Genomic DNA, 17140 nt, shown 5'->3' on the forward strand with positions numbered 1-17140 from the left:
TTTATGTTCGGTAACAAAAGAATAGCAACGTGTGGTGTTGTAAATAAATTATCGCGTGCTTGGAGCGCAGGGCGCTTAACTCCCTTTTGCCGACGCCAATTGGAAATATACATTGCGTGTATCATCATTTCCAGTGAATTTGCAGAAATACCTTACTCTGATATCTTCACTTTCGATATAAAGCCAAAGGTAATCTTCTGTGATTTGACTTGCAAGTTGTGTAGGGCCATCAAAGACTGTCTAATTGTAAGGTAGGTACACATAAAGTTAAAAATAACAAAAATAATAATAAAAAAAACACCTAATGTACATCGGCCAGTTTAGAATTGCGTTGTAAGACAACACTGAGCTTGCAAATGTATATTGAAAAGAAAAAATCGAGGAAACGATGAATAGAACAATTATTGAAATAGCGAGGTGATAACAGTACAGTTAGCAGAACCCTGAAATCATTTTCATTACAAGATACAATCCCACCCAAAAATCAGTGCCACAGGACCTTTGAGTCATACGTACCGAACTGGCATTGTGCAGATTCGTTTTCACACGCACATGAAATTTTTCCCACAGGAAAGTCCCATCTAGTGTACTTCAATTTAGCGTGATTCACGGGAGACGTAAAAACAAGAGTCTAACTTAGGAAACGTAATAATGGTAGTTTGAAGAGGAATACTCGACAAATGAAAAAGAGTAATGATCTATACATTATATGAAGTGATGTGAACTTATGGCATATGGTGAGAAAAGAAACTGAGAATGCGGAATACTGCAATTGACCAACTTGAAAACCGAGGCTTCCCTTTGCTGTTTTGGATCGAATTATCTCGAATTCCCTGAAAAAATATTATTGATTGAGGCATAAAATAATTCGAAGGAATTTCCTCCTTTTAGGTATCAATTTTTATTTCCATACATCAAGGGAATCATCTTCTACTTTAGTTTTAACCAAAACGTTGTTGATTTGCAAAAGATGGCTACGAAATCTACAGACTAAAGGTGCATAATGACCCGCTCATTAAGCCTTTGTTTCGCGACGTTCCCGTTGCCTTTGTCATCGTGTTTCGCGTAAGGTCCCAAATATAATTGGATCACATCTTTTGGAATTATAAACACAACAAACATACTTTTACAAAATCTGACAAGATAGTCTGTCTCCGTACGCTTTGGCTGATCTTTAGTGCTTTCACTAAAAACCCTGAAGAACATGCTAGGTTTCTTGTGGCCTTTTCATCAGAACCAGGCTCAGCCTTCAATCGCCTTTTAGCTAGGCTAGCGTGAGTGTAATATAATGTTTAATATATAGATTTAGGCCAGCCTAAAAGCGGAGCTCCTTAGATATTTTTCGGAATGTTGTTACTAATGAAAATAATCCAACATGTATGAGGTAAATTGCGAATGATTTAATAGTTTCAGCCGGAACTAGTATTACATCAGCAGATCGAGGTGTAAGATGGTGTGATTATGAAATATGGAGCCACGATTTCAAGGATTTCTGGGAAGCTACCAAAAATCTTGATCACATAACAGAACTGTCTTCTGTGCTTTTTGGTGGCATTTCTTGTTCTTTCCTACCTTATTCAGAAAGACAAGGCATTGTTATTAATCATTATATTCTTCCTTAGTTAACATGGGGACTCCCACACAAAAGAAGTTTACACATTTTTTTGTTGTGGGGACTGATTGAAATGCAGTGGTCACAATATACTCAGTTCCTGAATCAGTCTACCAAATGAAATCTCACAAAAATACCAGAACAGTATACATATGTGAAAAGTTGGAAAGTTTTGTTTTCTAACTTGTCCCCAAAGATACATTTAGCCATCTTCACTATTGTATGGAGTCTCCTCCTGCTGGAAGGGTTTGCAATAAGCAAAATCACCCTCGCATGAATGGTAATTACGATATTTTTTTTTGCTGATCATGAATACTTGCATAGGCTTCTAATAATAATTTTATTATTCAATTTCAATGTGATTTGTTCTTTTTCTCGACTGGCATTGTGGACTACAAGAGCTGCGATTGGGTTCCATTGATTAATTTTGCTATGATTAAATTATACCAAGAATTATCAGTGAGCTAAGAGGAAGTTATATTATGTACATGTATTTTGTCTGCACTACACAACCAAATGCACTCAAAGGTTATGAGGCATAGGTACATTTGTCAGAAGAGACCAGCATATCCAAGATATGTTTTGATTGACACATCAATTAAGATAATTTACAGCAAAATGGATAAAAAATACATCAATATCCTACATGCACCAAAGCCAGACATGGGGTTATAAGGCAATCGTTTAAACAACAGATTGAAATAATTTGTAAATTAGAGAACACTATTTGTACAACAGAATGGAACAAATTGACCTTATCGGACATTGCGAATGGCAAGGCTGTCTGTAGAATGTCACAAATTTCTCAACCCTTTCTTTCTACAAAAATGCTAATCCTGCAACTTTGCTTAAGACCCAGTTCTCCATTTCGTGTTGGCAAAATATCAATTTATGCCATGTCCAATGCAGATTATCACAAAATTGATTTAAAAGCTCAATAAATATCATTTTAAAGCCAAAAAGCCAATTATTTAAATAAACCATGAGTAAATTATCTCTAAGAAAAACTGACTAAATTAACAGGCACTTAAAAATAATTAGTTAATATGTGTTTCTTAATAATGTAATGCAGTGTATCTGTCACAATGTTGCAGCTATGATATTACTACAAACAGGATGGGTTGCAGAACTGAACCTCCAAGTCAGTTTATTCAATGAACTTGGTGCAGAATTTATAATCCCATCAAGTTGTCTGTAAATACAGAGAAACCAAACAAAGCATTACAATCATAAGTAATGAATTACTGAACTCTTTTACATGTACTGTACGAACAGTGTATGTTCCATTAATATTGGGGATCTCTCAGAAGCTGCATCCGTGATAAATAAATTTGTTCCCAGATGCATTTGTTTATAGAACTTTTCACAAATTAATATCTCTGTCATAACAGTGACCTCTGTGTTCTTCAACAATTAGCACACAAGAAAAATACACTCAGTAAGATATTGTTTACAATAAAAATCAATGTCTATAAGCAATCATAAGGACCTTAAATTTATATTACCTCAGAAATATCTCACCAGGCCATGGTCGCTTTGAAAATCTTTGATGTTTTAATACAGGCTCCCCATCTGTAACCTGTTCATATATTGACTGACAGGAACAGGCATGTAATTCCTTTCTTTGATATACAGTGTACTTCATTGTAAGCTGTTTACTGAGTGTTAGTTAATATAGTGAATCAAATGCTAGGGGTTGGTACTCCAACTTTCACTGCAGCAGGCTTTGCCCTGAGATACAAAGCAAACTTACATAACTGTTATGAACTTCGCCACTTGCTTTCGAGAGCAAATGCAATTTGCTTCAAACAAGAAACTGGAACATTGAGGGTTACAACAATGTGCACAGTCCCAATCACAGGGTCATCCAGGCTGTTTGGTTGTACATATAACTGTACAACTGTATATGAGTTCAGCTTCCAGAAGAAAATCAGAGTTTGTCAGGATAAATACTGATGTTCTTGCTTACTCAATGAATGAATGTGCAGTTCCAGAAGATATTCACACCCAACACCCATTCACGTCCAGTCTTTAGAAATTCCAAATTAAAGTATCAGGAATCAAGAGCTCTAATAGAGAAAAAACCTCCATGTGGGGTATGAATCTTTTCTTGAAGAAAACAATGTCTGAGAAATCATTAATTACAAAATAATGCTTAAGAAACATCAGAATTTTGTAATCTACACTGTCTGGCCAGTTCATATACATGTATTTGACAAGTTGACACTGGGCATGTTTGTAAATTTGTTCACTTCAACATCACATTACCATGTAGTAGCACTGGCCAACTAAAAACAAACAGCATAATTTGGTTCATTAATATACACTGTACATTATTAGCTTGAAATATTGGTGTAGATTGTTGCACATCAACAGATACAGAAACTATTTGCACCTGAATCATAACGAGTGAAAAATTGTGCATGAGACATTTACATGTACATGTAACAGCCCTCCACCTCAGAACCATCACAGATATGATATGCTATTTTTAAACTCTCTGAAATTTCAGATTATTCAAGATTAACATATGCACATACATCATCTGGGGCAACCCTAAAACACTGAATTTGGAAACCGAAATCCGGAATCCAGAATCTGGAATCCAGAATCCGGAACCAAAAACTGGAATCTGGAATCCAGATATTATGAATGATGATAGAAATAATTCACTTCAGCAATGTCTAATAAATAAATATGAGCAAAAATCATTTTGTTGTTATTTATTTTCTTGGCTTTACTTCAGCCACAGACTGTAATTGCTAAAAAATTATTGACTAGTTCTGAACAACCCTTAGCTATATATCTGGCCCCGTTGTTCAAAAGCTGCATAAAGCTATTCATTGGGTACATCACTATCCAGTCAGGATTACTGATTTTTTGGGTGGATAGAGTTACTCATAGCCTGCGAGCAGGCTCTAGTATCTGTCTCTATTGTCTGAGCAGGCTAAATAGGTGTCTAGTGTTTTCCTGCACTGGCATGTCACCAAGAGCCTTCATGCGGCTTTGCCACTCACACCCCCAGCCCAAACACGAGAGCCTGCTCATAGGCTAAGTTACCCATCTTTTGTTCAAGCTGGCCCTGGTGAGAGGCCGGTTCTTGTCTAGATCAAATTGCTCTGAGAAGACTGGTGAGCAGCACATTAACAACCAGCTATTATAGGCTATTGCAGTGAGTTTCTGGCAGTCTTTTAGCATCTTTGAACAGCATGTGGTCTGATCTGTCAGCAAGTGAGAAGCAGACGGAAGTAAGTGTGCAATATTTCTACAAATTGTTTTAATATGATGGCCGCCAAGAATATGAAATGCTGATTTGTCACAGTATCAGTGTGGAAATTGTGTTAATCTGGAATTGGTCTCGTATCTGTTGGAAAAATCAAATTTCATATTTAGACCAGACGGGTTAGCCCTTGGACTTCGAAATTGGGGGGCGTGACCGTCAATGTACAGGGGGCTGCCACTGATGGATATCCTGTTCTCTATGACATTTTCTATCTTGTTCAGTAAGTACTGGACATGAAGGATAAATTTATACTTCTGGTAAATTGAAGATCACTTATTAAACAAAATGGCAATTACCAGCAAGCTTATTTTAGACACTCTCGAGGTGCTTGGAATAAAATTAAGATGCACTTTACTGAGATTCTCATAATCATAGCCCTCACTAAAAATAACGGTTACACAATTTCAACAGACGGGGAATTTTTATTTCAAAAAAGGTTAAGTTTGAGGTCCTTTTTACTTGGCAGCTTACTTTTTACAGTCGAAAAGCTAAGCAAAACAATTTTCACGTATTTGAAGAACTTATTTTCTTTGATTTGCGGATTCCGGTTTCCAGTTTCTGGATTCCGGTTTCTGGGTTTTAGGGTTGCCCCATATTTAACATATTGTTTGCTTCACATTCAGTTTACACATGGCTGTTATCCAGCATAGGCAGACTTATAAGTTTTCCTTCAAAAATATATTGCAACAACTATTGCATCTTTCGTTACCTATTCTTGTGATGAAATGACACAAAATTCAAGAACAAGAAGTCATAAGCATAAAACTAACTTACATGGTAGTGCTTACAGTTCCTCTTACTGTCTGCATATGCCGTCCATAAACTGATGCTGCCTGGACAATGTACTCATTATTTTTCTGATCACACCTTTTAAAATTCACTGTTATATAATTTGTCCTGAAAAAGCAATACATGAAATGTTATGCCTTTGGCACTCACCAAATACCTTTACATGATGTATAATGTACACCATATCAACATTCACAATTCTCTTTACTTTCATTGTAACTCTTTTGTGTCATTTTCCCTCACTTGAAGACAGGACTTCCACATTAGGTTATAATTTGCCTCTGGAATCTCTATGAATTCACAGGGAGTGATAACAATTAAATCATGATTAATTTTAGCAAAGGAGGCGTTCAAATGTCAGATTTTAATGCTAAGTTTATACAGTAACTTTACATTACTCTTCGTACATATATATAACCTCTCAATTATTGCACCTATAGACAGAAGGTGTGCTGGGGGAAGAAATGTTCTAAACTCTCTGAACTTTTCCTCCTTACCTGTAATAAGATGACTATTATGAACTACGGTTTGTAACCAACACCAACATCGGGTTATGTATACACATGTACATTTTGTTGTCGTCTGTAATCATAAAAAAATAAAAATTTAAAATCCTCCATAAAGTTCATACTCAATAACACTGCTACATGTAGCACTGTGACTGGAAATCAATTTAAGTGAAACTGTTGAAACAGCTCTGCCAAAATTTTTCCTAGCAGTTAAGGCAGGATAACAGAATTTACATGTAGCACACAGCAAAGCTGGCTAGAGATACACACATGTTAGTTATCAGTTAGGATTTGCTGAGCTTCTGTGCTGTAGGTATGGTGGAAAATAATAGATTATCAGAAATGAAGGTTCCTGAGACATTTTGACAGCACTGAGAGGAATTAATATATAAATTCACAAAAGAAGGAGAAGTTCTTGCCCTGTCCAGTTCTCCGTAATAAAAATATCATTTACATATGAGTCATTTATAATATGTGGTTTGTGTTTAAAGCCGATATAATGCACACTCTGATTGGCCAATTCCAGTGCATTATTTATATTTACATGGTATACCTCAGTAAAATCATAAAACATTGTGTGCGACTAAAATAAAAAATATATATATATATATATAAAAAAAATGCCTAATTCATAACAATTTAAAATACTCAACACTAAAATGAATGTAATTCTTTACTTGAAAATTATTCTCCCGTAATGCCCATGGGCCAATTACAGGCATGCTAAAAAGTCCTAACACAAAGTAAAAGGAAATTAAGAAAACTATTGCTTTTTTCCGGAAAATTGTAGCGACTGAAGACAATGATGGAACACTCTGAGAATGCATTCTATCAACCTGATGAGATAAAATTTAAGGAGAATAGAGAATTCACGAGGTTATATCACAAACAAATTTGTACAGGACAGGAGAAAGGAAACTGCACAGCCAGGAAGAAACTGAAACTTTCTTCGACCACCAAAAAAGTATGCATGCACAACAAAGAAAACAGTCAGTGACATTCATTTAATAAGTTAGTAAATAAAAAATTAGTGTGAAGAAGAGAGCAAAGAGAGAGAGAGTGGAGATAGGAGAGCACTCTCTCCAACTAAATTGTGTATATATGTATGTAAAAGTTATTCTTATTACTGAGAAATGGTCAGGGCAAGAACTTCTATTACACTGTTCAATTTACCGAGTTAATTAGTACTATCTCACTTTTTTGGAACATTTCCATATTAAGTGTAAATACTGCATTGGGGAATAACCTCTTATTAACAAAATACGGTCCATGTACCTCCAACCAAAAGCAATGGCACAAATAACATGAAATAGCCAATCAAAATCAAAGCAGAGCTTTATTTGCAGACAGGATTGCCATGCATAATCGTCTACTCGACATTTTGGACTATATAAGCATTTCACCAAACCGAACTAATTGGACAGACAACAAAATAAAACGAGGAAATCTACGTTATAAACACAAGATGCATATCACTACATCTGAGCTCGAGTATCAACAGCAAATTCCTTTTCAATGAACGGTGACCGAATAAAAGAGAGGATAAAGAAAATTCGTTTAAGCTTGCGGTGTTAAAGTTTAAAAATTATTCACGCTTAAATTTGAACATTACTGAGAGTCTGTATTTTTGCCGACGGCTTAATTTAGCTATGCAATCATTTTATTGGCAGTAGCTTCACCGGTCTTCAACCAATTTAACCTCGGAATTCACAAAAGCATTTCGCCAAACCGAATAAATTGAACTAACAAAATGAGGAAATCTCCATACTTTGTAATCACAATATGCAAATATTCACATAGGAACAAAAGTAAATTTAGCAAATCCTGTTCGCTTCGGCTTAAAATGGTTTGTAGACCTTTCTTGGTTCAGTTTTCAACAGCAGAAGAACAAATTTTAGCAGTCTACGAAGCGGCAGTGCTAACTAAATCAGAGAAAACTTCAAAACTCGCCCGGCCGTGTTTACAAGTACGATTTTGGTTAAGCTTATTTTTAGATGTGAGGTTATAAGCTTAAATTGACGACGAAAATCGATAGAAAATATAATTTGTTTACCACTTACAGCAACCTCCAAAGCGACCCACGTGTTATTGTTTAGAGACGAGCGAAATTAAAACGATGCAATTTTTAAAATCTCTTACAGCATGGCTTCAAATAAGGAAGACTTTTAATGGATTCCAATTGAAAATAAGCTTATATCGCCGAGGAAACTTGTTAATTTTCATACCAAACGCAACAACAAAAGTCACTTACCGCAAGTTGGCAATTCCGTTCGGCCAGTGCAAATCTTCCAGGCAGAAACTTGCAGCAAAAGTTGTGAAGACTAAACTGAAGTTGTATTTTCGATAGATCAACGAATCAACCACTTCTTTCCGCTACGTTTACTGTTTTGCAATTTCTCTAAAACACTCGGGTACGTTTGATTTCTCTTGTTCATCACCTGACCAAATCAGGTGACTTTTGAATTTTCTTGCACGGCTGCACAGCATCACGTTCGCGCGAATTTTGAACTTGGCCATGGGGAGTTCGGCAGTCTTCTGAATCAATTTGTCGGGTACTTTCGCCTCCTTTCTATAGCCCTCGTTAGCTTTGGTTCACGGCATTGTTCGGTATTATTTCACCTCCTTTCTCTAGCCCTTGACTAGCTATAATTCACGGCATTGTTCAGTACTGTTTCGCCTCCTTCCCCAGCGCTGGCCCGCTCAGTCTTTTTCGCGATCTTCTTCGCTACTTCTTTGCCTGTTAATTCTTGCTTTCTGTCTTTTGCTTCAGCGCAACCCTGTCTTAAAAATATTAAATCAACCTCCGCTATCGTTTTTCTTTAAAAATCCCGCCAAGAAAAATGGCATTCACCCGCTACCAACTGAGGGTGCATGTCTCTGTCAACCTATTAGCTGGAGTATGGCCGCCATCTTGCGCGACTCCGTCGTCGTCGTCGTCGTCGTCGTCGTCGTCGTCGTCGCCGTCGTCGTCGCTGTCGTGCGTACGCGCCCACGAGCAATACCGCTAGCCATGATAACCATAATTCATGGGTTTCCTTTTCTTCCCTATATGGGTATGGGGCTCCGCCGGAGCTCCGCTAATAAATAATTAATAAAACAAAAGCGAACAAGAAGATCTGTTAGATCTTATAACCGCGCTTTTAAAATTTAAGTGTTTTCTTAGTACTACAGTCGCAACGCAGTGCATATTCCAAAGCAATCTTTGATGATTCATTGATTACTGTAGACATCACAGCACTTGATCAACACAAACCCTATTATCGCACCATCAGTCGTAGCCGTTGTGACATCTCCGATGACGTAATAGTCTTAATCTGGAACTTTCTTCGGGATATGTATGGGCATGAAGATACGAACACTATTACAAACCGCTTTCTTTCTTTAAAGTCACGATTAAATTTAGTTGTTTTTTTCCCTTGAGTTAAGGGTTAGCAAAGAAGTCACACGAGTCACATAATTCAAGAATTGCGTTATCTACGGCTATCTTTAGTACGGTGGTTATTTCCCTATCAATGACGTAATCTTTGCACGTTCTGACACGTTCTTTGCTTGGCTTGCAAATACTTAATTTTCTTTCCGATCTATGAACTCGCTGCGATGAAACAGTCAAAGGATTTACTTCATTTGCCTAAAACCGCAAGAAATACTCGCAAAATTACAAATAAATTAATGACCGTCGCTTCTGCCGAAATAAACTTGCAAAGTAAACACGATCTTATTTGTCACGTAGTGAAAGTGAAAGCTGCAACGTCAGCGCATTCCATGGCTGACGTAATACCTTTTTTCAGCGTATTTTTTATTCCCTTTAAATCCAACGCTTTGATAAAGCGAAAAGAAAATATATTTTACCCACAAAAAAGAAAACAATATCCGTAAAATTGTCCGTGTATTTATGTTTTAACAGCTTCTGGCGGAAAAACATCACACGTTGCGTGACTCAAAGTTTGGCCGAGCGGAGGTCTGCGTCTGGTCACCGACAAAAAAAAAAATAATAAATAAACCACGGGTAAACCTAGAACCGCGCTCGGCCCATGGCCGCGCGGTTAATAAATTTATGCTTTAAGTAGGTGAGTAATTCAACACTTAGCCACAACAATTTTTGAGCAGAATAACAGCTAGATTAAACAAATTAGATTTAGGAAGAAGAAGAAGTTTGCCACTGGAACGACGGTTAATTACTATAGAAAATCGTATGATTGCCAATGCAAGTAAGGATTTGCACGACTCGTGATATTTGAAAATTCTCTCAAAATTGTACGATCATAAAGGTGAGTGCAATTTGAAAGAATTTTCAGACATCACTAGTAGTGCAAATGTGTAATTACCCGAGCTTTCATATGATTACATAATTGTATGAAGTGCAACTAGGATTACGAGTGATATTACACAAGTGACATATGAAACTTTTCTCCAAATTACACCAGCCTTTAGTCGAGTGTTTTTGGTTTCCAATTGCAAATATTACGGGTAGTGTTAATGCTCCCAACCCATGAAATCAAAGAAGAAAACAACAACTTTTGATGGGAGAAAAGGGGTAGGGCATGGAGTACTGGAGTTGCCAGTAGGAATCTTACAGGATGACACGGTTCGGGTGGTTGGCAACGAGAGGACCTAAACAATAAGAACATTATTAAGCAACAACAACCAGGTTGCAGAGAGGTCCTAATCCTCTCTTTGGGGTCCTAATCCCCAGGCCCTGAGAGGTCATAATCCTCTCCCTCCTTTCTAGGGGTCCCTGTAGTCCCCAGTCCCTAATTCCTAGCGCCCCCCCCCCCCCCCTTGGGAAGAATGAAAAGAACAAACAGCAGCACAGGGCTATCTGGGGGACCCTTTCTGCCACGATAGCTGGCCATGTGAGGTCTATGGGGCAGGGGGGCGACCTATATGGAGCACTTCATCCCCTCCCATAGTTTATTTATTCTAAGAAATCAAACAATCAGAAAGTTCTAAGCCTGTTAAGCTAAAAAATCAGTGGTGATAATCTGCTGTGACCAGAAGCAAAGAACAAAATACGTGAGGCAGCTGATGTCAGCTTCAAATTAATGTTATAACATTCGTAATAAAGCTCAATGAGCAAGCATGGTCCATATGTCCAAAACAGCACTTGGCGTGACACTAACAGTAACAGTTATAACATTGTCTCAACGAGCAAGTATGCTGCTCAAGTGCATAGCAGTATAATTATGTGTGGCAAAACAGTTGATAAAACTATACTTAATTGTTAACACTATGCTCAAAGAGAGCCAAATGGGTTCGGGTGGGCGGGAATTGTTCGCAACACTCTGAGAGGTCAGAGAACTTGAAGAACTACAGATGTGAAGATAAGACCGCATGGTCTTGATTGACATAATGGAAAAGCATAAATATGACTGGCCCGGGAACAACGCGCCATAATGACGCGAAAGGTGAATTTGACCATTCGACACAATGAGAAAGTGTTTGTTTTACCGGGATATTGCGTCACAGAAATGTATATTATGGTAGTATACATGGGTCATATAACTTCTTTGACCTCCCTTTCATGGTTGTTCCCATTAACTTAAATTTATATTACTTATAAATTGGCTTTAATTTGAGACCAATATTGTCAAAATCTATTCTCTTTTCAGACCAAAAGAGCTCAGAATGCCATCCCTTTGGGACTGCACATACCTATATAGTCCGAACATATCTATAGTTAGGGATTACCCTTCTTGGCATGTCTGCATACGAGTGCGTGGCTGATCAGGCCGGAGCTTATCCCGGTTTCAGTAGCATAAAGCGACCAGGAGTATCTCCATTCCCCACTAAATGAGATGCTAGTCCATCGCAGGGTTAGCCCAGCATTAAATTCGCCGGTACCCATTTATACACCAGCTGGCTGAAGAGAGACCCTATGAGAGTAAAGTGTCTTGGCCAAGAACACAACACAATCTCCTCGACCAGGGCTCGAACCCGGACCGATCTCTCCGGAGTCGAGCGAACTAATCACGGGGCCACCGCGCCCCCCACCCTCCTTGGCATAGCCCTAGTAATTTTATTTAGAAAGGCTACCTGGTTATCGAAAAATTGCTGAGAAGAGCGATGTTAAAAAGAAGCGGCTCGCGATTTCGTTCTTCATGTTCTTACAACGACTGTGGCAACAGCTCAACTGAAAATAGTTTTAATTGTTTCGAACAGATTCTGCACCTGACATGGCGGGCAACTCGATCAAGCTTTTAGCTAAATAAACTGTTTCAAGGATAATGCAAATATCTGATACAGCATATCTGATAAAGCAACGTTAAAATGATCCAGCGTATTTGATCAAAATCATCCCGATAATGCGTTAATTGAATGGCCACAGAGTAATCAATACTGTAAACTGAATCAGCTTAGTAATCTGCACATAATAAATATCAGTTGTTAAAATACGAAATATAATTCTGATTCAAAAGATATATTTGTTATGGCAAAGTGTACATTATCGAAGTTTGACTGTTTGGTTTTTGACATGCTTTTCTTTAAGGAATTGAGCCCTGTGTTAAATATACAGAAACACTCAATTCGTGCCAAACTTTTTACGTGACTCTTTGCGTGCAAATATTTTTATCATATATATCTTAGTACTTTTTAGAATTTCTCATCAATTTTTTTACGATCATTGTTTTCTTTACATTCGTCTCTCTTAGGAATTATTAGTATATATTTAAATTTGGACCCGTTTTATTGACTCAGTTGATCGAAGTTTGACTGTTTGGTTTTTGAAATGCTTTTCATCGAGGAGTTGACCCCTGTGTTAAAAACACAGAAGGACTCAATTCGTGCCAAACTTTTTACGTGACTCTTTGCGTGCAAATATTTTTTTATCATATATATTTTAGCACATTTTAGAAGTTTTCATCAATTTTTTATCATTATTTTCTTTGCATTCGTGTCTCTTAGGAAATCTTAGTTTATATTTAAATTTGTACCCATTTTATTCACTCAGTTGATCGAAGTTTGACTGTTTGGGTTTTGAAATGTTTTTCATCAAGGAATTGAGCCCCGTATTAAAAACACAGAAAGACTCAATTCGTGCCAAACTTTTTACGTGACTCTTTGCGTGCAAATAATTGTTATCATATATATATTTTAGCGCTTTTTAGATTTTTTTCTCAATTTTTCATCATTGTTTTCTTTGTATTCGTGTCTCTTAGGAATTCTTAGTTTATATTTAAATTTGTACCCACTTTATTCACTCAGTTGACTTGATAATGACGTTAAGCGAACGTCGAAACGTTGTCGTTGTTTTTAAACCAAAATGGTTCTAACTTTTTCCGTATTATCGCAATGTTGTATAGTTAAACTAAATTGTACATTAGTTAATGAAAATATGATAGAACTGTCGCACTCGTGTACTCTGTTGGTACACTCACTACTCAAAAAATTTTCTACTTTGACATTTTGCTGTAATATGCATTAGCAAGTGCCTCTAGGGACCTGTTCCCACGGTGCTTTAGTCTATTTAGTATTCTGTTATAGCTTGAAGTTCAGTTGTAATCGTGCCGAGTTCAAGTAAAGTGTATTTCGTTTTATTCCGTGTGTGTCCTTCATAATATTAGACATTTACCATAATTAAGCTTTCTTTTTCACAATAAATCGGCGTCTTCTTTGGTGGTTGATTAAAATTGTGTATCATTTTCATTCATTAATTATGCCGCTCATTGTCTGGCGTGGTTAAGTTGTGGGAAGAGTTTGTGGCCGAAGGCAATGAGCGGCTGGATGCCAAAGCACTGGATCTGTATCACGACGTCGCCGAAGGGGAAGGGGAGTGGGTAAAAAATCCCTCCAGACTTACCGGCTTGCGTATCTCTTTCGAATGCCCCGAATCTAAGAAGACGGATCTTTAAATAAGGAGATATTGCACGTGGTAATTCATCACTTTATTACGTAATTAACATTCAACAAACAGGGTTACATAACCCAGACATTCTGGAATTCCGCGGCATAAATATGAATGAGAATCGTTCCAAAACCCACACGTTGCGCAGCTGAATCAGTGCTATTCTCTAATATAAGCTCAGAGATAAACAAAGGCTGTTTAGACCACCAGCCGGAGAATCAAGCCACTCTCAAACGTGTTTGTGTTCCAAATAGTTTTCAGTATTAAAATTGAAAAAGGTTCTTTTAAAAGTACCGATTCTTGACAGTTACAAATAAGTGTCTGCTAAAATATATCGTGCAGTTTTCTGCCATTACAACGCAACTCATGGTCTGATAAGTTCTTTACAGATGCCCCCTTCAAATATGTAAAGTTTGTCAATTCAAAGGTGTGTTTATTTATTGCGGCCAATTATACTGCACACTTTCTTCCTACAACGGACAGTTTTCAGTGACGGGAAAAATATATTGATGGTTTAATGGTTGATTAAAACGGTTCCAAAGCCACACGTTGCGCAACTGAATAAATACCGTACTCTATGCCCAGTGGCAAACAAAGTTTGTTTAGACCAACAACCGGAGAATCAAACGTGTTTTGAGTTGTTTTAAGAATTAAAATTGAAAAAGGTTCTTCCAAAAGTGCCGATTCTTGAAAATTACAACTAAGAGTCTGCTAAAATATATCGTGCACTTTTCTGCCATTACAACGCAACTCATGTCCTTGATAAGTCCTTTACAGATGCCCCCTTCGAATAAGGACAGTTTTCAGTGTCGGGAAAAAATATATTGATGGTTTAATGGTTGATTAAAACGGTTCCAAAGCGACACGTTGCGCAACTGAATAAATACCGTACTCTATGTTCAATAGCAAACAAAGGCTGTTCAGACCACCAACCGGAGAATTACGTGTTTTGAATTCCGAATGGTTTTCAGTTGAAATTGAAAAAGTTTCTTAAGTGATTCTTGGAAGTAGCAAAAAAGTGTCGCCTGCGCAACCTCCTACCATTACAACGCAACTCCACGTCTTAACAAGTTCTTTCCAGATGCCCACTCCAAATACTGAAGTAAAGTCTTCAATTCAGAAGGTGAGTTGAGTTTGCTCTCATTTTTTTTTTCATTTTCTTTAGACATCTTAATCACAGGACACAACAAAAAGTCTAATTTCCCCTACTGGTCGTTTTTTGCGTTCACAACGCGCAATGACTCTCAAATGCAAGACATTTATTATGGACAACTATACCGTTTACTTTTCGCCAAAAACTGTCAGTTTTCAGTGTCGGGAGAATTATACCCAAAAGGAGAAAAGATATCCAAAACAGGTGAAACTTTTAATTAATTTACCCCGGTCAATAACGACAGACCGGAGTAAAGTTTTGGGTAAAAGCTTTTGAAAGCTCTAGACTCATATTCAAATGGATTTCATTTTACCTTCAATATTTTACCTAGTTGCAGAGAACAACGTGGTTATATGGAGGAATTACATTTTATTCAAAAGGTTTTCTTCAATCGTATCCATAATTCTAGTCAGGATTAGCAATAGTAATTTTTCCTGCATCTATTTAAGTGATATATACTTTTTTGCCTGGGAATTTCCGTGTAAGGTACAGCCGATCCGAATCACTAACTTCGATTATTCTAAGAAAAAATGCTATCTTTACTGACAGGTGAAAGTTAGAGCTTGATGGTTTTTAAGTTACCACGGTTACACAGGTGAAACCGTCGAACAACAATTTCGCTAAAAACTGGGAGGAAAAATCAGAGCCAGGCATGTCTCCTAAACCAACTAAATGGAAAGAGTTTGCCTCCAACACTACCCTTCACGGACTTAGATACGCCGCCGATAAGAGTCATTCCATTTTAAGACGAGGTATTTGGTTCATATTTCTTGGGGCGGCTGCTACGACCTATTTGTATCTTGTATCCCTAAGTTTAAATAAGTTCTTCTCAAGGCCAATAAAAACAGTAATCTCACAAGAAACTCCCTCGGAAGGCTTAAAGTTCCCTGCGGTGACAATCTGTAACTTAAACAGGTTCATGAGATCTAAGATAGATACGGCGGACGAGGACGAAAACTATGTAAAAATGGGATTGAACATCAGTGGATGCAGTGAAATACGTAAAGTTCGTGGAAATCTCACTTGTGGCCAAGCATTCTTATGTGCTTATTCGCCGTATGGAACAGCCCTGGTTAAAGGCTGTAATGGAACAATGCGGCAAAAAATAATTAATGTTATAAACCGTTCTTCACATCGTCTGTTTAACGAGGAAGAATTTCTCACAAAATATGGCCATGACATAGCAAGCATGAGCTCGTCTTTTCTTTTTTGCTTTTTCATGCAAACCAAAAGATGCTCTGATAGAGATTTCGTTCCAAAACTTACAGAATATGGCATTTGTTTCACCTTTAACTCTGGTCAGAATGGTTTCTCTCGCAGTGCAAAATATGAAGGTCCTGACTTTGGGCTCAGCATTTTTTTCGATGTTCAAACGAACGAGAGTACACTTAGCCAGTTTTCGAGTGGACTGAAAGTGATTGTGCACGATCAAGACACCTTTGTCAACCAATATAATGGATTTAACATCGTTCCTGGTACTCACGCTTCGGTCGCATTCAAATTAAGAAAGGTAAGTTGTTTTAAGAGTGTGTCCACGAGAAAACCAGGCAGGAGGTGATACATTTCAAATCACCGATTTCGCTCAAACTTGACGCAAAGTTTGGGTTTGGTGAGTAAATGATCATGGCAAAAAATTAGGTCAAAATATTTTATTCCCTTCAAGTTAGAGGGACCCCCTCCAAAAATGGCCGCTTGTCACTAATTTATGCATATTTAATTAGCTGTCTTTGATTTAGTATTTCTACAACAAGAAAGGCCATGTGAAAATGAAATCCACTGGATCATGTTCTACTATTATCAGTCACAGAGCAAAGCTATTCATTTGAACTAGACAATTTGATTTCTCTCCGGGGCTCCATCTTAAGTAACGTGCATATTACGTAGTGTTGTGAATAGCCTTTAATTGATGGCAAATATCTGCACTGGGCAACAGCAAATACATATTATTCTA

The 17140-nt window shown here is 37.4% G+C and overlaps 1 protein-coding gene and 2 long non-coding RNA genes across 3 annotated transcripts; 1 reads left to right on the top strand and 2 right to left on the bottom strand.

Annotated features, from left to right (window-relative positions):
* Window positions 1–1933: 1933 nt before the first annotated feature.
* Window positions 1934–3940, bottom strand: LOC149112384 (uncharacterized). The gene is made up of 2 exons (XR_016207412.1): window positions 3118–3940; window positions 1934–2804 (listed from the first exon to the last, which is right to left on the bottom strand). It is a non-coding gene; the product is annotated as an uncharacterized LOC149112384 (long non-coding RNA).
* Window positions 3941–6016: 2076 nt separating this feature from the next.
* LOC149112385 (uncharacterized) lies at window positions 6017–9159 on the bottom strand. Its single transcript, XR_016207413.1, has 2 exons — window positions 8445–9159; window positions 6017–6266 (listed from the first exon to the last, which is right to left on the bottom strand). It is a non-coding gene; the product is annotated as an uncharacterized LOC149112385 (long non-coding RNA).
* Window positions 9160–15769: 6610 nt separating this feature from the next.
* On the top strand, window positions 15770–16819 carry LOC149112386 (acid-sensing ion channel 1-like). Its single transcript, XM_089290377.1, has one exon. It carries the CDS (start codon window positions 15842–15844, stop codon window positions 16745–16747), a length of 906 nt encoding a protein of 301 aa, XP_089146503.1. The 5' UTR covers window positions 15770–15841; the 3' UTR covers window positions 16748–16819.
* The last annotated feature ends 321 nt before the right edge of the window (window positions 16820–17140 follow it).

This window comes from Orbicella faveolata, unplaced genomic scaffold, assembly GCF_042242905.1.
Source record: "Orbicella faveolata isolate gen_17 unplaced genomic scaffold, um_ofav_v1 contig_2, whole genome shotgun sequence".
NCBI classification, from domain to species: Eukaryota; Metazoa; Cnidaria; class Anthozoa; order Scleractinia; family Merulinidae; genus Orbicella; species Orbicella faveolata.